Source organism: Nymphaea colorata, chromosome 2 (assembly GCF_008831285.2).
Source record: "Nymphaea colorata isolate Beijing-Zhang1983 chromosome 2, ASM883128v2, whole genome shotgun sequence".
Taxonomy (NCBI): Eukaryota; Viridiplantae; Streptophyta; class Magnoliopsida; order Nymphaeales; family Nymphaeaceae; genus Nymphaea; species Nymphaea colorata.
The window spans coordinates 29,669,369-29,695,189 of NC_045139.1; the positions used below are offsets into that span (position 1 = coordinate 29,669,369).

Sequence of the window (25,821 nt, forward strand, 5' to 3'; positions counted from 1 at the left end):
ATCCAAAATCACGAATTAATTCGAGGTTGTCTCTTAATGCCCTCGGCGAGTGCAATGTGGCACCGCAAGGAAAAACTTACTGTGCCCATAGAAGGTCGCCGTCTAAAACACGACATTCCCCTGTAGTTGTTTACACAAAAGAAAAAAAAAAAAAGGTTCACATAAATGTAATGTGTGTGATTGCCTGAAATAACCAAAAGAAAAAGTTCAAGTTTCAAATTTTTTTTATTTACATGCTACCACCTTACGATTCACAGCCGGTTCCATGAACCTTTTTGTTGAGTCTTTTACCGCGTTTCTGTTTTGGTTAGCCTGATTCTGTTTAACTTTATGTGAATAGGAGGCTAGGCGCAAATTTTAAGCATGGAGTATTGCGCGTTAGACGTTAAACTGCAATTTTGGTAAATTTACCCGTTCTTTCAAGTTACCATTTTAGACTCCTCTAAATTTTAAGGTCAATAACTTCAATTACCCATACGAGCAGTTATTGCAAATTATCCAGTTTTCTGCCTAAGAAACTGAGAAAGCCTTTAAGCTTCTTGATGGAGAGAGGCGTAAGAAGCAAAACAACGGTAGAGCCGTGGAGGTGTCTCGAGCGCCCGTTTGAAAAGTTGACTACAGAAAGTCAGCAGAAGGTGAGGGTCGCTGGCTGCAGATGAACGGTGACTGAGGCGCCTTGGAGCGGATGCTCCCTCGCCCATGGTCGCATCCGTTTGAAAGCGGCCTTGTAAAGAGGAAGACTGAGACCCAATTGTCCCCGCCTTGATAGGTCAGAGGAGAATAAACGGCACGGCCGAGATGGCCTGTGACCTGGTCAGCCGATCTAACAGACACGTAACTGAGCCCTTTCATCAACCTCTGACTTTCGCATCAAGACGTTGTGCTGATCTGCAACCACAGGTGTCTTGCGAAAACTAGCAGCTCCATGAACATCACGCGCCCAGAAATAAGATGAAGCTTCTAAAACTTCATATCTCTCTCTCTCCCTCTCTCTCAAAGAAGCATGTTTAGAGAGACAGAAAAGAGAAATATCAATAGTAAAATCAAGAATCTGGAATTACTATTTATGCTAAAGTCATGTAAGTAAACAAAATTGTAGCGACTGCAGCAAAAGAGTAAAAGAAAAAGTAGGTCCGTCCGTACAAATATTTACAGCAAGGAAGGGAAGAAGGAGAAGGGATCGATCTCATGTACTGAAGCAAACTGAAAGGAAGCCCAGGAGGTGGAGAAAGAGATAAATCCACGGGGATTGGAATGCCCGGGATTCGGCAGATCAGGAGAAGAAAGAAGCCGTCCGATCAGATAAACGGAGGAAGGAAGAATGCTCAATTCATCGTAGCCTTTGTGCCGAGAGGAGAAGGCAAGATCGGCCGCGCGTAGAAAAGGACGTCCATGCGCGTGCTGACCCGCACGATCGCGATCTTCTCCCTCGCGTCGAGGCCCTCGCGGACGTCGTCCTCAACGAGACGGTGATCCTCCTTCCTGATTCTCAGAACCTGGCTATGCACGATCTTGCATTCGCTCCGCCCCTTCCCTCCTCCACAAAACCCCATGCATAACCCCTGTGGATCGTCCGACACACCATCCGACTGCAAGAAACCTGAAATCCGGCCGGGATCGTCCGGCTTGCACTCGGAGGAAGGTTTCCAGGCTTTGCCGACGGTTTGAGGAGGAACGCCCTCACAGCCCATCCCCATGGCGACAGACACCTCCTTCACCGCCTCCGAAACGGAATCAACCGTCATCTGGCAGAAGAGAAATCCTGATCCGAAAGAAAATTCTCCCATCTCCTTTCCTCTCTCGCCATTTATTAGCAGAAGCTGACAGAGAGAGAACGGGAAGGAGGGAGAAGCGGTTTCCTATTTTACGCACAACAACCACGTGGAGACTGATATTTCCGGAGCTTAAGTCCGCGTGGAGATGCTGAACTGTAAAAAATAAAAATAAAATAAAAACAAAAAAGTGAAAAACAAATGCTTATTCTGTTTCGAAATTTTTTTATATTTATTAAACACGTTGTTATTTTCAGAACAATTATTTTTCCGGTTTAAATGGTTCTTTTTAACATTCTTAACACGAGGCTCTAAAGAATGTCCGAGAGTAATTTTCAGTTCTACGTGTCATTGAATGAGGGTCTTTATGTTCCCCCAGTTTCATACAAGGAAGCTGCTTGCCACGTAGACTTGCAGCTCCGAAATCTCGCGGGCCCACGTGGTTGTTGTGCGTTCAAAGGGAACCGGTTCTCTCTCGCTCACTGTCGGACTCTGCGGGTAAACGGCGAGACAGAGCAGGGAATGTGAGAATTTTCTTTTGCATCGGGATTTCTCTTCTCCCAGATGACGCTTGCTTCTTTTACGGAGGCGGTGAATGAAGTTTCGGTCGGCATGGGCACCAGCTGTGAAGGCGCTCCTCCGGCGACTGCCGGGACCGGAAATCCCGCCCTCGATTGCAAGCCGGGCGGCCTTTCGGCTTTCTTAAGATCGGACGGTCCGCAGGGGTTAAGCACAGGGTGCTGTGACGGAAGGAAGGAGCGGTGCAGGTGCAAGATCGTGCACAGCCAGGTGTTGAGAATCAGAAAGGAGGATCACCGGCTCGGCGAGGACGACGTCCGCGAGGGCCTCGGCGCGGGGGAGAAGGTCGCGTTCCTGCAGGCCAGCTCGCGCATGGGCGTCCTTTTCTACGCGCGGCTGATCTTGCCTTCTTCTCCCGGCACAAAGGCTCCGATGAATTGAGCATTCTTCCTTCCTCCGTTTATCTGATTGGACGGCTTCTTTGTTCTCCTGATCTGCCTAATCCGGGGCCTTCCAATCTCCGTGGATTTATCTCTTTCTCCACCTCCTGGACTTCCTTTCAGTTTGTTCCAGTACATGAGATCGATCTCTTCTCCTTCTTCTCCTTCTTGCTGCAAATATTTGTACGGACGGGCCTACTTTTTCTTTTTCTTTTTCTTTTTTTCAAATTTTTTACTAAGATCGCTCTAATTTTGTTTACTTACCTGACTAGCATAAACAGTAGTTCCGATTCTTGATTCTACCATGGATGTTTCTTTTTTCTGTGTCTCTAAACTTTGAATATTGATCTCTCCCTGCGCGCATGCTTTTCTTTGTGTGTGTGTGTGTTTCTAAATTTTGAACATTGTTCCCTTTTGTGTGCGCTCATGCTTTTCTTTGTGTGTGTGTGTGTGTTTCTAAATTTTGAACATTGTTCTCTTTCTGTGCGCGCATGCTTCTTTGTGTGTGTAAGAGAGGGAGAGATCGCTACTAAGTTTTAGTATTTTAGAAGCTTCCCTCTTAGTTCTTTGCGCGCGGTGGTGATGGAACTGTTTGAAGGAAGACACGCGGCTGTCTGTTGTTACAGATAAGCACGTCTTGTTGTAAAAAGTCAGAACGTTGTGAAAGGGTTCGATCACGTGTCATGGGTTTTAAACTAAAACTTCTCTTTCCTCCAAAACCGAACAACCATCCCAGCAAACACCGGAGCATTTTCCGTTTACGGTATTAGAAAACGTGTTCCGCATAGCTTACCCGACCATGCATGATGAGTTGAGACTACTTTTCAATTAGTGGTTGGTCGAACTGGTCGGTCTGAAAGTTCAATCGTCAATGAGATTTTTTTAGTGCTATTCTTATAAAATCTAAACAGTAGATATAACATACTTTAGTTGAGAGTGTTGTGTTCTTCATCTAGATCTCAAAGCAACTCTAATATTGGAAACAACAGAAATGCTATTCTTGTAAATTGCAAACAGTAGATACATGATACTCTACACTAGTTGAAGAGTATCATGGTCTCCATAGAGATCTCAAAACAGCCCTAAATATTGAAAACAGCGGAAGAGTGTCTCCTCCAATCCATTTAATACACATTTCATGCTTCAAGTCTCTTATAAACAACGATGGAGCACAATTTTACTTGCTAAAATAATGTTTCATAGTTACTAAATTTCCATTTAATACACCTTTCATGCTTCAAGTCTCTTATAAACAACGATGTTCCACAATTTTACTAGCTAAAATAACGATGTTCCGAGCATTTTCTCTTAAACAAGTGGATTATAAGAGCAGCATCTGGGAACACATTGAACTACTCATCATCACGGGAACACCCAAAGGAAAGGGAAGGATGCTACTACCCATCGTACATTGCCGCTGCTAGCGACCCACTCAAGTCATAAATGGTCTATGTTCAAACTAAGACAGCTAAAAGCCTAAAAATGGACGGAGATCATCTCAACAGGAAAAGTCCTCCGTTCTAAGGGAGAAACACCTGTACTAACCTTTTCAATCTGATGGCCTATGTCCAACCTAACACAGCTATAAAGATGGACAGAGATCATCTCAACAGGAAAGTCCTCCGTTCTAAGGGAGAAACACCTGTGCTAACCTTTTCAATCTGATGGTCTATGTCCAACCTAACTAACACAGGCTACAAGATGGGCAGAGCTCGTCTCAACAGGAAAAGTCCTCCGTTCTAAGAGAGAAACCAAACATCTGTACAGTTGTAGGCAAAATTGTAAGGGAACTACAGAACGGAAATCAGTCATTTAATAATTTTCTCATTCTCCAAAAAATTAAATGAGATGCGTTGCAATTAGGACATCCCAACCTGATAAGAGTGGATTTCGAGTCTCAAGAATTGATCACGTGACGTCTAATTGTATGAAAAATTAATTACATATAACATCTAAAAGTACAATTCATGTTCTTAATTTTCAGTATATGAAACGTGTTAGTACACGAAACATATGGAGTGGATACACCATCAATGTATTTCACCAAACAACCAGTACAAACTTGGTAAGCAGAAACATTTTCCCTTCTAACACCAAAAATTATCTCCATATTTTATCCTCGTGGAAGATCTTTATTTCCGCTCGTGAACAACAAAATTTAATATCTGATGATATTTTATGTAGAAAAAACCAATTGCTAGACTAATTCAAAAAAACCAAGCTTTCTTTGGCCGGCTCAATGCCCATGAGGAACATGGCCAAGCCATCGAACCGAATTTTAAATGCAAAAAAACATCAGCAAAATGTAGGACCACACCAGTAACAGCCACTTAGAAACGGATACGACATAAATTCCCGTGAAAGCATAAGCACCCCACGATTATGGCCATGCATTCTCTCACGTGCTAAAAGGGCGAGCACCTCTGAAGTTTATAGGCGAGTCATCCATTCTCATGTGGAACCCCCAAATCATTCTTGCCATATCTTCCTGTTCATAAGCCATTACTTCCGCCTAAGATGATCATGAATTGATATAGGAGACCCTCAAGCACGGCTATATGTAACATGTAATAAACAAAAGACACAATGAAGCAACAAAGGTTCATTCTCAGTTTCACTAACATGAAATCTAGTATATCCCATAAACGGAGAGCAAAGTTCAGGGGGACACCTGCAGTAAAAGCACTCGTAGTACAACCAAAAAAGGGCAGAAAGCTACCTAGCTACCCAGTTCAATATCATTGAAAAATGAGACTTTAGTTCAAGGAAAAAATAACTACCAACATAAACAGAAAGAAACAAAAGGAGAAGCAAAACTCTCATGAATAGGCATTGGCCATAACTCAATCCTCATCCTCTTCGTCTCCATCCCCACCAGCAGCCTTCTTGGATGCAGCCTTCAGATTCTTTCTCTTCACGCGGCCAGGACGTCCACCACCTAGTGGGCTTGTCAGCGAGAAGTCAATATGTTTCTGTGAATCCACACGGACTAGGAAAGATGGAATGTTAACCACCTGCCTACCAACCCTGCCAAATGCCAGAAGACGTCATAAGCTGATAGGTCCTCTGGGATAACTATACATTAGGATTGAACATTTCACCCGTTTGATTTATCTTAGTCATTTCGTGTGAACAGTGACATAAAGTGCTTGTTTCAGAAGTATTTGTTCCACTAGCATCAAGCTAATTCTTTTCTATTGCTAGAAATTTCCCTAACCAGATCTTTATGTCCATCATATCGAAATACAGGATGATCATGGTCATTCTGCATCCACACCCATACAAACATGTTCTGCTCAATGCATGTGATTTGCTCTAAAATATTGATTATTGCATGCCTAAGCACTATCTCCAACATCAGAGGGAAATATGCAGCTAAAACTAACTTGCCATAGTCTACGAGGTTACAGAAAAACTAAATCAGAATGCAAACAATTCTTACTAAACAAAATTTGGAACGGTTTTTAAATTTCTTTTGCAGTTAGATGCCTAGCAAACTTCTTCCGTCGCCCTAATTAGTTAGGATAAGGTTATGTGATGTTCATGCACAATATTCTGTGGTTTGAAACAATGACGGAGATTACTCTCTCTAATAACATATGAACTATGATTTAGAGCTACTCTTTCTAATAACATATGAAATATGATTTGGAGCAACAAACTCCGCCTATCCAAAGTAAAAAGACTCATTTCAATTAACAACTGGTAATACCAATCAAAGCCACCTCGTCACATGCAGCTACACTTAGAGGCAAAATACCATATAACAAATCAACGATAAACAAGCCTATAAGATTTTTGTTTACCTAATGTGCCTCTGTCTGATGAGCACTCGCGCGTGGTGGATCGACTTAGCCATCCCCGACTTGAACACAAGCGTCTGGAGGCGACGCTCAAGGAAGTTCTCGACTGTTAGAGCCAGAACATAATCAAGCTTGTTTTGGCTCTCGTCGAGAAGCCCGTACTGGTTCATCCTCCTAAGGAGGGCATCTCCTTCAAAGATCCGGCGCTCATTCTTCTCATCAAGGGTGAGGAGCTCCCTGGCAGCGTTCCGGATGCGGCTAAGGGCGTACTGAACCCTCCACAGCTCCCTCTTGCAGCGGAGTCCATACTCACCGACAAGCTTCAGTTCAGCATCCAGACGCTCCTTCTCGTAGGGACGCCTGGGCTTCTTGAACGTCTTCCCATCTATTCAGACACACAAATTGGGATTTTCGCGCTGATCAGATGAAAGAATGCCAAAAGAATAATAGGAAGTTTTGAACATTAACAGGAAAACCATGACGCATATCAAATCATTTCCAACCGAGGATAACGAGAAGAGAAACAAAAAAACTATGGGTTCCTAAAGCTAATACAAACGAAAAAGGAACTACACAGCATAAACAGAGACGAAAGCAGTTGAACAATAAATCAAAAGAACACGGATAAAAGGAAGTTCCTCCCGACGGAATCAATCAACAAGGCTGCAGATGAAAACGACGACAAGGCAAAACAGTATCATGCCCCGCAACCGTTCACGCAAAAAATCAGAAGACAATGAAATGTGAAACCCAAAAAACGATTAAAGCAGAAGACAATAGAATGTGAAACCTAAAAGGCGATTAAGGCGCAACTAGAAACCCTAGATCTTAGAACGACCATGGATGAGATGGCATAAATCTTGGTGGGGGAGAGAGCGAGAGAAAAGCAGAGCTTACAGTTCCTGTAGAAGCTAACGTGCACCATGGCCGATCGGCGATAGGCCCTCTCTCTCTCCCTCCCTCTCTGTGCGATGAAGAAGAGAGAGGAGACTCGCTTCTTACCTTTTATACGACAAGACCGAGCGGCATAACCCCTGAAAAAGCCCTAACGAGGCTCCGTTTGGGAGGGGCGACCGAGATCGTGACTTTTCTCTCCTTTTCTCTTTTTTGCGGGACGGAAAAGTCCTGGTATTTGATTGAGGACCAGATTTGGATTCGAATATATTAAAAAGTACAAAATCGTACGATATTGGATCCGGATGCTCGTAAAAACCCGATAATTATTCAATGGACCGGATGAGATTGAGAACAAATGTGTATGCCATCTGCAGCCATACTTAAGAGACCATCGTGGAGAAATTTAACGGCCTCAATTCACGACCAAATCCAACAAGCAGACTCGGGTGCCTTTTGGATTTCCATAGGACAAGGGCTAAATTGTCATCGTATTGGATTATCATATCGTCATCAAGATGCTTAGTGTCTTTAATATATCCAGTCGGATTGATGGGTTTGATCACCAGTTTGATTCTTATGAACGTGACTGTGGACATTTCCAAACCGTGGGTATGTATCGATCGAGTTTAACGATAGATACTTAATACTCGGAAGATCCAAACTCTGCCTATTCTTAATTCCAACTTCTTTGCAAAGTTGTGCATTTCAAACTTTCCTGAGCACTGGATATCAAGAAATGCAATCAAATACTTAAGAATGTCATTATATCTAATTTGAATATAATATTCAACCAAATCATTGTGAAAAAAAAAGGTATTGGAAAAACTTTAACATTCTTAACAAACTAGATCAGATTCAGATTTAAGAAATGACAACTTATTACATTCAAACATACATAAATATATGATAAAGATTGAATTTAGTTTAAAATAATATCCTATGCTCATAAGATTCCATTCAAATCATCGTTCATATTTGAATCCAAACAAGTGAATATGCCAAAAAACATGGACATGGTTAAGGATAGAACGGACTTTGATTCAATTCGTTGACGTCCCTGCAAGCGTACCTAATGGCACCACTGCATCTAATTTCTCCAACATGTGTTTCTTTGCTCCTAAACCACATCACGAAGGAACTTCGCTGCCGTGGAATCCCACGTGCGACATGCCACCTCCGAATTCATCCTGGAAGTTGTGTTTGGGACTGGAAAGTTTTGGACGGAATGCATCGGATGCCCTCGGAGACTTTCCGTCTCCGCCGTCCGACAGAGGTTTCAAATACTTGTGATTGAGTGTCGCGGATACTCGGTCATGTTTAGGCACTCAGTCATACGTCGACCTTTTATCCATTTTGTTTCAGTCGCGTCTCGAGGATCGCGACAAAATTTTTTGAAGTTGACCGTCGCCCCGTCGAAAATCTTAGACGGAGTATCGCGGACACCCCGTCTCTCGGCCTTCCCTCCCGCGAGACCTGACCTCCTCGGCAGCCCCTGCACATAAAATCAGTGGCCCAGCCTCCTTCGCCTGCCAGTCGCTCGCCTGCTGTCCGTTCTCTGGTCTCTCTCTTCTTTTCTATGTGCAAGATTGTTATGCATTTTTCCTCAATCGGAAAACGAGTGTGGTTCCTTGGAGTTTGCAGCTTTCACTTTATTTTCAGGAATCATTATGTTGAATCATGACAGTTTAGGGCATTATTTATCGTTATTTTTAAGGCTTTCTCATTGCAAGGCCTCGTTTCTGTTACTTTTGAATTAAAGGCTTATCTGTTTTACAATTGGCCAGTGAATGCTGTTTTCTTAAGGCATTGGAAAGTTTTTTTAGGTTTGTTCCGAATTTAAGGGTTCTCATCGCGATGCCAATGCTATAATGGTGAACAAAAAAGAAACATCGTTCCATTTTGGTAGCTTGATGCGAATGCTCTATCTTTTTGCTTTAAAAACTGGTTTTCACTTGCTTACATGTTGGTTCTCGCTAAGCTAGCTTAGAGGAGTTTTTTTGGGGTTTTGAAGTGCCTGTTGGCCAGAACCTGCTCTTTACAGGTCGTGTAAGACCAAAAGCTAAAATCTGGCCCGTCTCCTCTCATTTGGTTTACTACTTTAGGTATTGATAGTCCTTGCTCTCAGAATTCAATATTATCTTGGCAACTTGATCAGATCAGTATATTATCTCAAGGTGGGTTGGTGTTTCTGTTAGAATTTAGTACTCTAATTGACTGATGAGTTTGGGTAAAAGTCAATTTTAGGGTCTCATTTTTTTGTCTTAATGTTTCACACTGGATACAAAAGGCGGTGCTAACTGCTAAGTTCAGAAAGGTTTTCATTGATGTGCACTGTATGTATATTTAATGATAAATATATGAACTGCTAGATCATTATGAGGTAATTCATCATGGCCGTCTTCTAGCACCATGTTTGCATCGGTGGAGTGTTCTGTCATCTGTACCTCATTTGATACATTTAAAATCAACAGAGTTAGAACGCCATTCAGTATAAAACGGTAGAATTCTTTCTTATTTGTGTTTTTTATGGGTAGCTTACCTTTTTTAAATGCGAGTTTGTTATGAAATTTCTTAAAGAGATGCTTGCTTCTTGTTAAAATAGCTTGTGGATACGTAATTGGCATTTCTTTACCGTTCTCCTTCAGTTATTATAAGTAAACTGGACTCGTGTAAGCATATTGCTGTGGCTAGCAAATGAATAACACCATTTTGAAAGAATGCATAAATGAATAAACAGAATGCAGACACATAAATGAACAAAGATGCGTAAAGTTAAAAAAAAAAAGTTAATGTAAATGGTTAGTTTAGGTTTTCATTTATTTATTTATTTATTGATTATTATACTATGTAGTGCACTCTATCTCCCTAATTCAAATTTCCATCTCTATCACTTCTCATACTTATTCACTTTCTGAAAAAGCAGCGAGGGAGGAACAATGGCATCCTTGTTACCCAACCATTCCATCATCTCCTCCTCTTCTTTCTCCACCACCTCCCGGAGAAGCCCAAGTTCTCCACAAGGACTAAATCTCCACTTTCCCCCTGCACTTTCTTCGAGCTTTGCCTCCTCATTGTCTGTGCAAGGTAAGCAATGTGTTTCTTTTACCTTGTTCTTTGCTCCTCCTCCATGTTGTTGTTTTGATTTTCTATAAATAGAATTAGTGGCTCTTTTGCTAGATCCCCATGTGAAAGCCTTACACACTGGAGTTAATTTTCCTCTCTCTCTCCAATGAGCAGGAAAAGTCTATCAACGGAGCAATCTGTTTCAAGGATTAGGATTTTTCAGGGACGATCAAGAAAAGAGGAGATCACTGCCACGAGTTGTTTCAGCAGTAAGGCACTTTACAGGTTCTTTGACAAACACACAGGGCCTTCGGTTTGCTGTGGTAAGTTCAGTTTTATGTTGAGAAAGAATAATAAGCAGATTTCCTTTACTTCTTTTTGTGAAGAACAGTAGAGTCTTTTATTTGGGTTTCATGGACATGATATGAATGAAAGTACTTATTTTTCTTTTCTTCACAGTTTACACCTAACATGCAGATTGGTGCTTAAAAAAAAAAATGTTTTATAGGCATTCAAGTATTATCACCATCTGCAATAGCAGCCACTTTCTCTTCCCTTATCGTAATTTGAATGTTATTATGGTGATTTTGTGGCACTGTGGCATTTTAGGTTGTAGCAAGGTTCAATGAGGTGGTGACCAAATTGCTTTTGGAAGGAGCTCTTGAAACTTTCAGAAGGTATTCTGTTAGAGATGAGGATGTTGAGGTGCGTCTTTTTCTTCTTTTCATGTTCACAAAAGGTTGTATTAAGACGCAATGTTCTTGCAAATTACTTATTTACCCTTTTTCTATGCATAATGTGTTTAACAAGTATTTGATATGTTGACGAATTGGACTCAATGAAAAATAAAGGAACAGACTTATGGACATAATTGTCAATAACCTGATTGAAATGTCTTTTTCTTTCATATGAGCAAGTTTTTGATGTTTTGGGAACAAGGGGTCTTGGATAAGGAAAAGATAGCCATTGACTGCATGCTTATATAATTTGATTGTTTGGATTGTGATTGACAAATATAAATTTATCCAAAAACAAATGAATTAATTTAGTGATCCTTCAGAAGCCATCAATTGATAGTTTTTCATTATCGTGTCTCTGCTTCTGTTGGCATTTTTAGGTGGCTGTGGTGTAGGATCTTTTGGTATTTCTGCTGAAATATCTAGTTAGAAAAGTGGTATCCTTAACAAGATTGTGAATTGATGGAGTTAAAACATATCCATATCATAGTTTGGATTCGTCTCCACCTAATTTGTATGCAAGTTCTGAAACAATGGGTGGTCTAAATGACTGGAATTAAGGTGTGGATGGTGTTTGTGAGTTTGTGTGACTTGTTATTAAGTTAGTCAAGCCATGTATTTGGCTCTTTAAGTGTTTGAGTATTGGAGGATGATTATGGTTACCAAAAAATTATCCTTGCCAAAACTTGTAATGTACTAACTTATTTGTGCACTTTTTTGCTGTACCGTAGAATTAATTGATGATATGCTATAATGTCCTTTTCAACAGGTTTATTGGGTGCCAGGTTCTTTTGAAATCCCTCTTGTTGCAACGCAGCTTGGCAAGTCAGGGGCGTACAGTTCAGTTTTGTGTATTGGGGCAGTAGTATGAGTTCAACCACTTATTAATTTTTGTGATGCATTACTTGATTTAATATCTCAAATTTTTGTAATATATGCTGCTCATAAGCCTTTTCTATCTTGGAGCTCTTTACTCTAAAAATGCTTTTGTGGGCAAATTATGTTAGCATGTTGGGGCCGATACTTGTACTTTTCGTTATTTCTTATATATTTTACCTTTGGATATTTTATAAATTTGTGTACTTCTGTGGAGATGTCTTCTTCATTTTCTCATGAGTTTGCATGGACATGATATATCACAACCTATCTGTTAAAAAAAAAAAACATGCATGATTTTTTGAAAGAAAAATCTATTGAATACTTGATACATCTTGTGTGTGTTTGGATGCCAGTGTGTTTGCATGTGATATTTATATAGAGACACATATGTATGTAAATACTGAAAATTTTTTAATTTCAAGGGTAATTAATTTGCAGTTAAATTGTTACAACAACTTTGTAGGAAATATTTTAAGAATTTTCAAGGAAAGAATATGACCAAGTAGCCTAGTAGCCAAACAAGGCTTTACATACCTCTAATGGGTGGCTTAAGCCTCAAAGTTGGAGGTGACTAGAGTTGGGGTGTGCATTTTTCAATGTATGAAAACTCGTCGAGTCAACTTGTTGACTTGGGCGAGTCGACTAAATTCGGCTCTCTACGGGGTCAACTCAGCAGGGAGACTCGTTGATGACTAAAATCCACTGACTTTCCCAAAACTCGTTGGACTCTGACGAGTCACCAATCTCAAATGAGTTTGGTTTGTTTTTCTTTTACTAAAAGTTGTGAGTTTTAATTTTAATGAGGGGGAAGCCACACATTGTAAACTTAGTTAGTTACGTGTTTGAACTAATAAGTGGCAAGCGAATAAAAAGATGCATAATTGATGTCTTTTGGTAAGTGAAATGAAAAATATAAGATACAACATAAACAACCGAGTTTCTTTTCTATTCTTCGACCATTAGGGCTTTGAATTGGGTGCTTTTCTCAAAACCAAACTTCATCTTTCCCACAATCTCTGGCATTTCAAACAATTTTGCTGATGTTTCACATCCAATGTATGTCTTTGTTTTTCTTCTAATTATGTTCATTTTTTTTCTTTTCATGCTTTTCAACTAACTCTCTCTCTCTCTCTCTCTCTCTTTGTCGTCTGGCCTTTTCGTCCAAGATTTTTTTAACTATTTTTTCCAACTATATTCCCAACACCTCTCTCTAGCCTCTTCGTCTAACCTTTTTTCATTCCCATTTTTCAACCACCTTATTATCTTCTTCCATCTTTGGTGTCCCTCTCTTTCCAACCATCTCTCTCTATTGATAGCCTTGGTCAAGAGAAGAGAGATATATAAAATGTAAAGAAGGTTCTGGTTTCATTCCAAAAGATTGTAGGAGTGGAATTGAACACAAAGAACAAAATATATGTTAAAAATGTATATTTAATATAGTTGACAAAACTTGGCCCGGATCATCGAGTGACTGGCTGAGTCATGAGCCAATAAAGGACGAGTCTAGTCCCAAGTTGGTACATAGCCATTTCATTCCACAATTGATCTATCTTCACTACATATTCCTTAATGGTTTTATCTTCTTGTTGGATATTAGTAATTTTAACTTGGAGATTGCACATAGGCCATGCCCTTCCTTGTGTGAGTCTTTCTTCGAAATCCCATGCTTCATGAGCATGGTTGAGTTTAGAAATTTGTCCTTGGTTGCATTATCCACAAAAGTAAGGATCCAAGTACTGATTTTGTGATGGCCAATCTTCCATTCATCTTATTTCTTTTCATAATCAGCCACAACTTTCTCTTTTTCACTATCTTCTAATTCTTGGGCCTTACCATCAACCACTTTGTCAATATTAGTTCAGGTTCCATTTTGGTCCCATCAACTAATCCCCAAAGACAATTACTTCTAATAAAATGCTTCATGGCTCTAGCCATTGAGTATAATTAGTAGAAATAAGTTTTAAAAAGGGAATTGTGGAGACTTTCTCGTTCATAATGCCCACAAGAAATCAGAGGACAGAAAAAGGATGAACTTACAGTTTTTGGAGGAAATTCAGCTGCAAAGATTAATCATGATAGCTGCAGTCCAATTGCAAATACAAATCCCATCACTCCTTCTAATCTAATCGTCGAACACTTGGTGGGAAGAGTCATAAGTTGATTGATTTCTTCAATAAGAATTGTTTATATTGCTGGGCACCATAGCAGCAGTCACCACCGACCAGACTTCTAGCACAGAAAAAAAAAAGCAGCTGAACTTCTAGTAAATTCACCAAATAGTTGGTGACCAAGAACTTCAAGTCAGCTTGGAAGAAACCTCCTCAAGACGTCCATAGCTTGGAGAAACAAGAGAGAATCAGATCGAACAGAGAACCACCATGTAAACTATACCACAGTCTCAAAGACAGTCTTCTCAAACTGAAGTATATTGAGGACAACAAATCTAAATGAAAGTTGAATATTATTCATACAAGACAGGCATACCAGACTGGCTTCAAAAGCCATAACATTAACTTAGAAATCAGAATGATACAATATTTATAGAGAGAAAGAGACGAGTGAGAGAAGCTAGCTGTTGGGTACTAGAAAACTAGCTGTTGGGCTGAGATCCAACAGCTAGAAAACTAGCTGTTGGAACTCCCAACAATTATGAAACTAGCTGTTGGAACTCCCAACAACTAGATACACAAAAAGAAAACAAAAAAGGTAAAAAAACAGAAATATTACAAAAACAAGTCCCACGTATATTATATATGCATATGTACGTATGTATTCATACAACCACTTAAATGCAATGATGTATATTGAAGCATATATACATACATATATATAATTGTGCTTACATATAAACTAACAAGAGGGAGTATGAAAAGAAAAAAAAAAGAACATAATCAAAAGGAAAACAAAGTCATACCTTGTATATGAAACACCAATGAATTTGTCATAATCACTACTATGCCAAAGATTGTGGGAATGATGAAGTTGGACTTTGAGAAAATTACCCTCTTCAAAGCTCTAATGGTCTAAGAATAGAAAAGGAACTCTACTATTTTGGGTTTTATCTTATATTTTTTATTTTATTTGCCAAAAGACATCAATCATGCATCTTTTTACTCACTTGCCACTTATTAGTTGACACATGTAACTTATCGAGTTTATGACGTGTGACTTCTCGCCAACTGAAACTCACAACTTTTAGTAAAAGAAAAACAACCAAACTCGTCCAAGATTGGCGACTCATTCGAGTCAGATGAGTTTTGGGTGAGCCAGCTGAGTTTTAGTCATCAACAAGTCTCCCTGCTGGGTTGACCTAGTAGGAAGCAGAGTCTAATTGACTTGCCTGAGTCAACGAGGTTTAACCTGCTGCACTCACGGTTGCCTCCCCAATGTTTCTCTTTATATATATATATAACATACATGTGGTTCATTTTTGTAAAATTCCAGTTAAATTTCAATAGAAGGCTTATCTGTGTGGCCTACATATGGGTACACAATCTTTTTTGTTAAGTTTCCAATTAAGTTTCTATAGGAGGGAATAGAGAATAGTATCCAAAATGGAGTATCCAATGTGACCTCATTCTCCCTCTCTCTCTCTCTCTTTGTGTGTGTGTGTGTGTTTATATATATATATATATAGATATAGATATAGATATATATATATATATGAAAATTGAATGGTGACTTTGGATAGCCAGAGTTACTCAACTCACTCAAGAGGACCACCTGATCTATCATGATGGATGATTGAGAGAAAAAAGGAGAAAATGGTGTGAACTAAATCATCTTTTTCTCCTTGTTTTTCTTTCAAAAGTCCATCATGATGGATCAGATGGCTTAGCTTTGGTGCCCATTAGTTTTAGAGTCAACATTCATTATATATATATGTGTGTGTGTGTGGGGGGGGGGGTCTCAAATCTGCGGGATGGCTAAAAGTTGAAAATATGTCACTAGAAAACAGTCGTGACGAGGGCATTAACAATAGTTTCTGATGCTTTGAGCAGCAGTTTATGATGGCTTTCAACGACATATTTTAAATTTTTTAGCCATATGGCAACATCCAGTGTCTGGAATAGGCAATATGGATGGACAAATGTGACTAAGAAATTAGACTGTCTTTTTAAAGCAAGCATGATTCTGCTGTTCTGAAGTAAGAAAAGGTTCTCTTTAGTTTGGAAGAATCAACATTCGGAAAGATTTCTTTCCTAATCAGGTTTTCGTTCAATCTTAGAAGTGTGAACTTTGAACTTTCTATGCAGCATTCAATATCTAAGTTGTTTTTAGTGTCTATGTTGTGTCCAAGCACCTATGACACTTTAAGGTCTTACCATTTACCATTTGTTTCATTTTTTGTGCTAATGCTTTTGTCTTTTCTGCAATGAGGAGATGTATGTGGTTTTAACTTTTAAGCTTCTTCATATGACAATGATGATTCTGTGTTCTCTTTCATATGCGTTCTGTTTTCATATATGGTGCTTACTAAATAATATCAATTATTATCTAGGACAAGGCTTAAACCTTGGTTTCATTCGCATTATTTTATGTGCACATAGTGGGAGAATCAGCATCTTGGTTTATTGACTTGTTTACTGGCTTTTAAGGTGAAATGCCCAAAGTACTAATATTTTACTTCTTTTGTGTTTTTCCAACTCTAAAAATAGATAAGAGGTGACACAACCCACTATGATGCTGTTGCTAATTCAGCTGCATCAGGCGTGCTCTCAGCTAATCTGCATTCAGGTCTCACTGAAGCCTGCTTTTGTTCCTGGTGCTTTACTGCTTGTGATATAGTTTCACGTTCATTGTCTAACAAAACAGATTACCTGAACCAGAATTTAAATAATGTTTGATAAGGCTGTGTCTTGTGGTTGTTGCTTGGTTTGTGTGCCATACAAGTGTGAAAATTATGGTCATGCCCTATTTAGCGATGTTAAGGATCTCCCTTTTTTGACACTGTAGCAGTGATGTAAAATTGTGTGATCGTACTTGCTAGTTGATCCTACATAAATTTTGCTTTCAATTTCTTTATGCATCATATCAACTAGCTGTGATTATGTTTTTTTCTTACCTTTATTTCAATTTATTTTCTAGAAGCCTGGTATTTGTAGTTGAATTATATGCCAAGCCAGTGGATGAACCTAAAATGTTGTTGGTTGCAGGCGTTCCTTGCATATTTGGCGTCCTTACTTGTGACGATATGGACCAGGTGTGATTATCAATCCCCCAAACATGACCCCAAAAAAATAGCTTTATTCTGTTTTGTTACAGATATTTTATCTTGTGTTCAAGATATTGTTTAATGGGGGATGTTTGGGAGTGACAATGTTGTTGGTAGTTCTTTGCTTCTTTACTTCTCTGATCACACGACAAACCGCACTTACAGACAACAACGTTTCTGAATTTTGGATCCTTCTTGGTTAAGCTGTTGGTGAAGAAATCCATTGTCTAGCAGACTCACGACTGTTGGTTTGAAAGTGTGAAGTGTTTTACTGCATGTTTATAACTAATATAATCTCTCTTTGTAGGCTATAAATCGAGCTGGTGGGAAGTCTGGAAATAAAGGTTCCGAAGCTGCTCTGACCGCTGTAAGTTAGACTTATGTCACAAACTTGAGTATTTATAAGGTGAAACCGTATTGTACGAGAGTATACTCAACTTCTAAATGAATTGTGAATCATGCTCATGTTTGAATACTTAATATTTAACTGCTTGTACTAAACACATAAAAGGAAGTCAAATTAAAAATTTTCAACAAGCATTCTTTTGTTATATAACTAAACATGGCAACCATTTTGTAAATTTTGAAGACGAAACTTGTTCGGCTTTGTTCAAGTGTGTGTATATATGCTTGGTACCCTGGAACTAGGAGTCAGAGAAAACTGAGCAGCTTGCAGTTCAACTTGTTTAATCTTATCAAGAAAAGTCTCATGACTGAGGGCTTGTTTTCTAATAAAGGAGCTGAACAGAAAAATTGGTTGTTCATTTTATGCAGCTCATACTAGCTCATGATTTCATGTCATATACTGAAAATGTATGTGTAAATTCATACTATATGTGCGAATTGATATATATCGTATATCTATATCATGTGAATCAATTTTATACATTTAAAGGATACTTATATATTCTACTTTTCTTTTTTCCTTTTTCCTTGATGAGCATGTGGGTAAGCCCCTACCAGTTTATTGATTAGATCCAACATCCTATGTCGCCTTCCCCTCCTATGTCTTATGGTGTGGGGGTTTGTCCTTCCATAACAGTTTATTCTCTTGTTTGAAGAACCGTCTCAATCTCCTCCCTTAACTCACCTTGGTAGGATCACAACGCATAATTTGATTAGTGTTTTGTCTCTCAGAACCAGCTTCTAGAGGAAGGAGAATCCCCCAGCATATTTTTCACACTGCATACTGATATATACTGTGGAAATATTAAAGATCAGTTTAAGAAATCATTCTTTTAGAGAACAAGTCGACTAATGATCGCCCCAAAAAATTGGTTCAGTGGTGAGATGAGGCTGGACTTGGTTTATGATGTATCCATGGCAAAGTCATGAGAGAGCATCATGCTCAAGATATGATCAAGAACCAGGTTATTGTTTGTACTTGCTTGTTTAGCACCTTACTAGGAGGTTTTTTATATCAGTAATTTTTAGGTCTCACGACACTTGCTACATGATTTGGCAGTTTTGTTTCCTTCGGATGAGAATGTTGGCAAGAAAATATTGCCTTGTAAAGTGAATGTTGTTTTATCTATCCAGAGTACAAGTTGCTTACCGTTTTAAGTTTCACTAGTCCTGACGCTAATGTCAGTACTTGAAAGCTTGTATCGGTACTTTCGTTAAATGGTGCTTTCCATGTAGAAAAATGAAGACAGCATTATCTGCATACTAGCAAACAAGATGGCCTTGTTTTGCTGATTGCAACGGCTTCCCTGTTTGAGCATCATTTGAAAAAATAAATTCAAAATAAATTTATGCACTTTGCTCAAGATCTTCATCTTTGTTTGCTCTTTTGGTTGCACGCACACACACACACAGACACACACACACACACACACATAAAGAGAGAGAAAGAGCTCAAGGTCTTCATCTTCTTTTGCTCTTTCATTTTGCATATGGAAATAGTTTCCCTGTTTGAGAATCATTTATAAAAATAAATTGTGCACTTTGCTCGAGGTCTTCATCTTTGTTTGCACACAGACAAAGCGAGAGAGAACTGAAGGTCTTTATGTCCTTTTGCTCTTTCATTTTGCAGATAGAGATGGCTTCCCTCTTCGAACATCATTTGAAGAAATAGATTTGTGGATTTTGCTCAAGGTCCCTCCTCTCTGTAAGCACCTTTCGTTTAGTCGATGGACCTGTTGCCAATGACATGCAAATGCTCAGAAGCATATCATCAGGAAAAAGCATGAACGTGCTGGAAGAAGGTTTTCAGACTGGGGAGGGCATTCTGATGTTTTGTTTATCACCTTCCAGTCCCACGCAGTGAACTTTGAAACAACAACGTATTTTTCTCGAAGATTTATTATAGTTGTATAAATAAGGCCGTGGCATAAATGCTGATTTATTTAACTCGTTCATTTCTCAATAGGATCCCTTTTGTCGTTGTGCTAAAAAATCAACCTTGTGGTGTTGGCTAGGCCATTACTGTCTTCTTTGACAACATGAGATTGCAAAAGCAGCTGGTTGGGTCAGGTAATGCGTGAAGTTTTATTCTGGCCTGACTTAGAATGGGCCAATGGCCAAGCATCTCAGGGTCTCATCTTTGGTGCGACAAACTTTCCCGTCTTGCCATGCCCAGACGTCTTAGTTGGCAAACATGGCCACCAACAGGTCTTTTCTCCCTTGATCTGAGAAAAAATAATGGAAAAAGCCATAAATTTTCACAGATATGTGAAGATATATCTAAATTTGATTTGAAATAAACGGGAAATCGACTGTCTGAGATTATCAGAAAAGCAACAATCCGAGGAAATGGAAAGCAAGGAATAAGTTGTGATTAACAAAACTGACCATCACACAGACTTGCATCAAAAATCCCCACCACTTGATGTGAACATAGGGTCTCTGTCTTGTAACTTGTTTAGCTCACCAATTAAGAAAAAATGATGTGATGTACGATTTTCTTTTCATTGTTGATCAAAAAATTAGTTTTTTACACAAAAAAATCTGAGAAATAATCCAAAGTTTATACAAAAAATCAATGTTTATAGAATGGAACCAAACAAGAAAATATGATGCCATCGTGATCAATATGTCAGCTAAAAATTAATGCAATCATTAAAAAATGATTTCTTTAAAAGTGAAATGCCAATAACGAACTTGCCAATACCAATAAGACTTTGTAAATGTGCCAATTGTTATAGAACAGCAACGAACTCGAATAAAGCCCTTATTTTTTTCCTAGTAAAAGGTTTCGTGAGTGGACTGGGATTCTGGTGGAGCTTTCAAAAACCAAATACGGAGTGGATCCATTTAGATCCAAGGGGTGCCTTCTTTTAGACATTTCATTGAATCCTAAATTGTATTTGGTTGGTCCGGGTAATGGATTTGGTCCAGATGATGGGTCGGTACTCAGTTGGGAAGTTTGTTTTATTTTCTCATAATATCGTTTGCACTAGTTAGGAGATCCTTTCAGAGATTACCCTGATCTTGAATAAATATCGACTGAAAAAGTTTCTAGTACAGAATTGCACATCAGATCCAAATCCTAGTTGTTGCTCGGACTCTGGTTTCCTTACGAAACCCAAATAATCAGATCAGTATTCGGGTGAGTGATAAGACAATCTAACCCGTTGACATTCCCATAGGAATATTATAAACCCATAATATAGAAGGAAACAGAGTCTTCATCATGAGAGCTTCAACTTGTCTCCAAAAGCCAGTTGGCTTTTATTCTTAGACATGGCAACCAACTTCTTGATGTTTTGGTTGGAGTGTTAATTTCATCTTGAAATTCAATGACCATTGGGCGCAATATATAAGTTATGGAGGAGGATATTGAACTTCAACACAATCAATGGCAGTAGGCATTTCAGAAAGAAGACAGTAAGCTCCATGGTCTGAATTATGTGGCTTAAAGTCTGAATTACAGGATACAAGTGCTCCATTATTCACCTCAAGGGGCAGAGCACAACTGGACGGTAACGTGGCTCACACTCAAGGGGTTTGAGGATCGAATCCCATGGTTGCTGTCATGCTCGAGTGTATTACTCCTAGGTGCAGTAAACGGTGGTCGGTGGACCACTCGTGGCAAGCAGAATACCCGAGTTGAAGAATATAACATAGGTCCACTAAGACCCCAATCAAGCCAGAACCTTAGAGGCATAAGGGTATGGTTTTGGGCTTTTACAATGAAGGTGGCTTTCCCTATGGAAACATTTTAAAAAAAGGTGTGCTGTTCTTCTTTGCAAGTCACTTTATTTATTTAGAAAAAGGCATGAATCTGCAGCCACAAGACTTTCTCTCATGCATTGTAATAGATGAGAGATTGAATCTTGGGTTTATCATAAGCTAGTATTTGGTTGCTGTGAATTAATAACCACACAAATTAAGCATAACCTAATTTTAGGTATCCACCATGTTGGATTTTAATATGTGGGTATTTAGAGATTAGGGTTTGGTAGATCCCTACCTGATTACTATTGATAGGGGATTTAGATATTTCTGAATGAAGTGGATGCTGATGTTTTTTCCCCTTTTTTGGTGGTATTTGGGAGAAAGGCCAAATATAAAATAGGATTACTCACATTATTAACTAGCCTAACCCATGCTCAAGCAGATTAGATAAGGACAAAATTTACATCTTGGCAGCGTTGTGGGAGTAGTCAATTATGCTTAGCAATGTAATAGTCAGTTCAGATCATGATCTGACTGGACATGAGCTCAAGAGACTCCATGCATGAGAATTCAAAGCAATTGGACAACCCATATTGAGTTCCAGACCAAATCTGAATTCAGTGGCTCATAAAGTATGTCTGCTTAGCCGCTCAAAAATCTGTCTCTGATCCTGAATCAGAAGAGTATAGACAAGGCTGGATCACATTCAGCTGCATAGACTGCGAACAGGATTTGTTCAATGAGAAAAGATAACAAAATCTACTCAATTATATCAGATCTTGTTTTAAGTTAAAGATAGGAAAAAGAAGAAGAATATTGACCAGCTCACAGTTTCAGATGAAGCAGGAAACTGTCTGAAAGGAGAGGTAAATAATATGTGGGATATTATGTCTGATCCACACATAAAAAAAAATTGAGAGCAAAGGAGCAGCCATGGATGCAGGAGAAGAACAGCAAAATTGGACCAAGAAAAATTTCTAATGTACAAAGATGGAGATTCTTCAGCTGATGTTTCAAAACGTCTGGTGGTAATCCATGCATAGCAGCAGCCCGTATGGCAGGATTAGGTATCTCACTCCCATTATCTACCACTAGCCAGCCCAGTAGAAAAAAAAAAAAAGAGTAACATTTTCCCACAGAGATATTATTCTCTACTACCAGCCAACCAGCAGACAAAAGTGATCTGTTCCCACAAAGATGTCTGATCTCTAACAGTTTCTGGACACACAAATTCTTTAACCCATGATATGAAATCGAGATCTAATGTGAGTTCATAAAGCATTCTCTTCAAAATTGTTAATCTCTGAATCGACAAACAGATTTAAGAAGAGCCACGATGCACACGTTTTCGGCTTCATTCTTACCTTACATTTCTCTTTGTGGAGTCTAGGCCCAAGAGTGGTGTACAACTCATAGTGATGATACTCCAAGTCACTTGGGACCAAATCTGCGCCAGCACAAAAGCACCACCCCACATGCACCTAGAATGATTTTTACACACACACACACACACACAGACACTCTCTCTTCAAGAAAAAATTTGGCCTGTCTTTTGGCAAGGAACAATATGTTTCTTGTCTCTGTCAGTCCAATTGGTTGCTCATGGACCAGCATCTGCAGTTGCAGAAGGGTTGGTCCTTTGGATTCCCCCCCTTCTTCAACACCAGTCTTAATGGTTTTCCTATTTGTGGTGCCACACTTAAAAGTAACTTTGTCTTCTTCCCCAACCAGCAGTGGCACTGACCCCTTTAACCACACTGTCTCTTATATTTATAGCCAACAATCTGCTTCCTGTGAACATGATTGACAGCATCATTGATATCCCACACCACAACCCTGATCAGTTTATTTTATATATATATATATATAGAGAGAGAGAGAGTCATTCATACATACAACAATCTAGAGAGAGAAAGAGAGAGAGAGAGAGGGAGAGAAATCCATACATACTACAAGCTACGTAGCTACATACTCCTTTACAGCCAAGAGGAGGGAGAGGGTATGCTGTACTGACATGACATACAGAATGACAATAACAGATCTAAGTCTTTAACTCAAATATCAAAGTCTTTGACTTGACACCCTTTATGTTCTTCCCCTGCTTCCCACTTGCAGTGGCAGAGTACATGATAACTTGAGTGGCTAAAAAGCAGATTTACTCAGTTGGCTAAAGAGCAGATTTCCCATCTCTTAGGATTTAGGGTTGCTTTTGGTGCTTCAGTATCAAAACAAAAACAGGTTTAATTAGAGAAAATATTAAAAAGTCAATAAAAAGCCATAAAACAAACCCCTTTTACAAGGTCAAAATGGTAAAATTGCAAATTTTTTTTTTCCTGAATGACAAAACTACGCTTGAGAATATAAAAAGGTACCGTAAAGTAAAAAATAAACTGCCGTTTACGTGCGAACTTGGATCCTTCGAACGTGACTTTGCCCTAACCGAGCGTCATACCGCTGCCAACAATGAAGTTCGAACTCACGACCAGTCGCTACTGGCCAAAGCCGTAGTCAGTTGGGCTAACTGAGAGTAAAATGTGGCAAGCTGACCAACTTGGTTAACGTAAGGCTTGGAGCCAGTCAAGCTGGCGAGGCTTACCAGGCATGGTGGCTGGAGTAATACATATTCAAGGGCAAACGGCATGCGATGTTGAGTTCTCGAGAGGGACGAAGCCCAGCTTGCTCGTAAATTGGCCTTTTGACTTGGTCTACAGGATGATCAGCTCCAGTAGGCATTCATGGAGTTGGTTGCCGTTCTGTCAATTCTAGCAGAAATTAACCATACTGTAGAGAAGAGACCAAGGTTCAGTTACGTGGATTTACTCCGGGAAACCACACTAATTGAAAGACTCAGGGGCTTTTGCAGAGATAACTATAAAACACTCTGATGCATAGCGGAAGCAGGAGAGATTCAGACCCGATGAGCATTGTATCACCAGGAGTCTGTTTGATTCAGAATTTAGACCGAAGTTTTTATATAGTCTTTCGTTGTTTTCTTTTATTTGGACGTCAGTTTATAACCATAATGTAATGATCTATATTTATGTGAGATCCATATTGATGTAGACTTAGCGCTCGTATGTGAAAAGTATTGAAATAATGAAGTGAAACTTTAACGAATTTTCTTTATTTGCCGTTCTAATCTAGCTTAAAAAATTTCTTCGTTTTCATGCATTTCTCTTTTATTCTCCATAATTATAGCTGATTGGAAGAATCAGGATTTAAAAAAATCTCAAAACTCTGCATCACAATGGTACTAGAGCACTATCGCGGCGCTTATGACACTTAATTTTTACGTTATGATACGTAGTTGTGAGGCCGAAGATCTTATCCAACCTCTCAACTTCCTAACGTATAGGGCCTACTTTCCATGTTTATAGGTGCCGTGCTCACTGCACTATATGGACTTAATTGTATAAGGTCTGTTTTTGGTGTTTCAAAGTGCCGTCCTCACTGCGCTTATATAAAGTTGCTCTTGTTGTTGTTTACGATATCACTAAATATCACTAAGTGGTTAATAAGTTTTGAATCTTTGAATTTAACTTTGGATCAACAGAAGTCCTTTCTTACAAGCTAAATTGCTTGAATGAACTTTATTTGGTGAGGCAATTCACAAGTGTCTCTTAGTTCAAGGGGGGCAAAACGAGTCCCAAACAATGAATGTCATGTCATTAGGTTAAAGCAGGACGTATACATTAATGGGCAGAGATTTCCAAGATTTCAACACTAAGGCCTGCCAAGTGCAGTTGGGCAAGGGGTGCTTTTTCTTGGCCTGGTCATTGAAAGGAAAAAAAAAAAACAAAAAAGAAACATAAACAACGTCTACCTACTTTCTTTCACTTCTAGCTATTAAATCAGTGCATAATCCTGACGTCAATATTTTTTAAAAAAATTTATTCAATAATGGCACATCATCATTCAAAAAGTTGGTAACTACAAAACAAATATATGGGCCACCGTTTTTACAGTATTTTTATTATTTATGGACGCAATTCAATTTATTGATACACCCTCTACGCTAACACGTTTCCCAGATTCACGTTATCTTGTCATGCAATTTGCACCGTCCGACTACTTATTGTCTCACCACAAAACGTCTATGTGTGTGCGCGTGCGTCTTACTACTTATCGCAAAACATGTGTGCGTACATGCGTGGACGATGCAGAAATGCATGAAAGACAACTAGAAACTGGAATGACTAGAAGTTGAATGACTAGGGATGTTAAGGATCAGATTAAATGATTAAATCGAACCTAGTTTTTAGCATATTCAATTTATTGGATGTTCATATGTTTGGATTTGAATTCGAATGAAAAAGTAATCGAAAGTCCGAATATCCAACTTTCATTTTCACAATCGAAATCTGGCACTTACATATA

At 39.1% G+C, this 25,821-nt stretch overlaps 2 protein-coding genes across 3 annotated transcripts; one reads left to right on the top strand and one right to left on the bottom strand.

The window, feature by feature from the left end:
- Positions 1–5,318: 5,318 nt before the first annotated feature.
- LOC116246998 (40S ribosomal protein S9-2) lies at positions 5,319–7,590 on the bottom strand. Its single transcript, XM_031618939.2, has 3 exons — positions 7,432–7,590; positions 6,538–6,919; positions 5,319–5,758 (listed from the first exon to the last, which is right to left on the bottom strand). The coding sequence occupies exons 1-3, from the start codon at positions 7,457–7,459 to the stop codon at positions 5,575–5,577; spliced, it is 594 nt and encodes a 197-aa protein (XP_031474799.1). The 5' UTR covers positions 7,460–7,590; the 3' UTR covers positions 5,319–5,574.
- A 995-nt stretch (positions 7,591–8,585) lies between these two features.
- LOC116248854 (6,7-dimethyl-8-ribityllumazine synthase, chloroplastic) lies at positions 8,586–19,693 on the top strand. Of its 2 annotated transcripts, none has more exons than XM_031621864.2 (9): positions 8,586–8,977; positions 10,355–10,515; positions 10,669–10,817; positions 11,104–11,199; positions 12,001–12,096; positions 16,769–16,847; positions 17,267–17,313; positions 17,633–17,692; positions 19,361–19,693. In XM_031621864.2, the coding sequence occupies exons 2-9, from the start codon at positions 10,368–10,370 to the stop codon at positions 19,400–19,402; spliced, it is 717 nt and encodes a 238-aa protein (XP_031477724.1). In that variant the 5' UTR covers positions 8,586–8,977; positions 10,355–10,367; the 3' UTR covers positions 19,403–19,693. The 2 variants fall into 2 exon arrangements, with proteins under 2 accessions (XP_031477724.1, XP_031477723.1); XM_031621863.2 differs by having other exon boundaries at positions 8,590–8,989.
- The last annotated feature ends 6,128 nt before the right edge of the window (positions 19,694–25,821 follow it).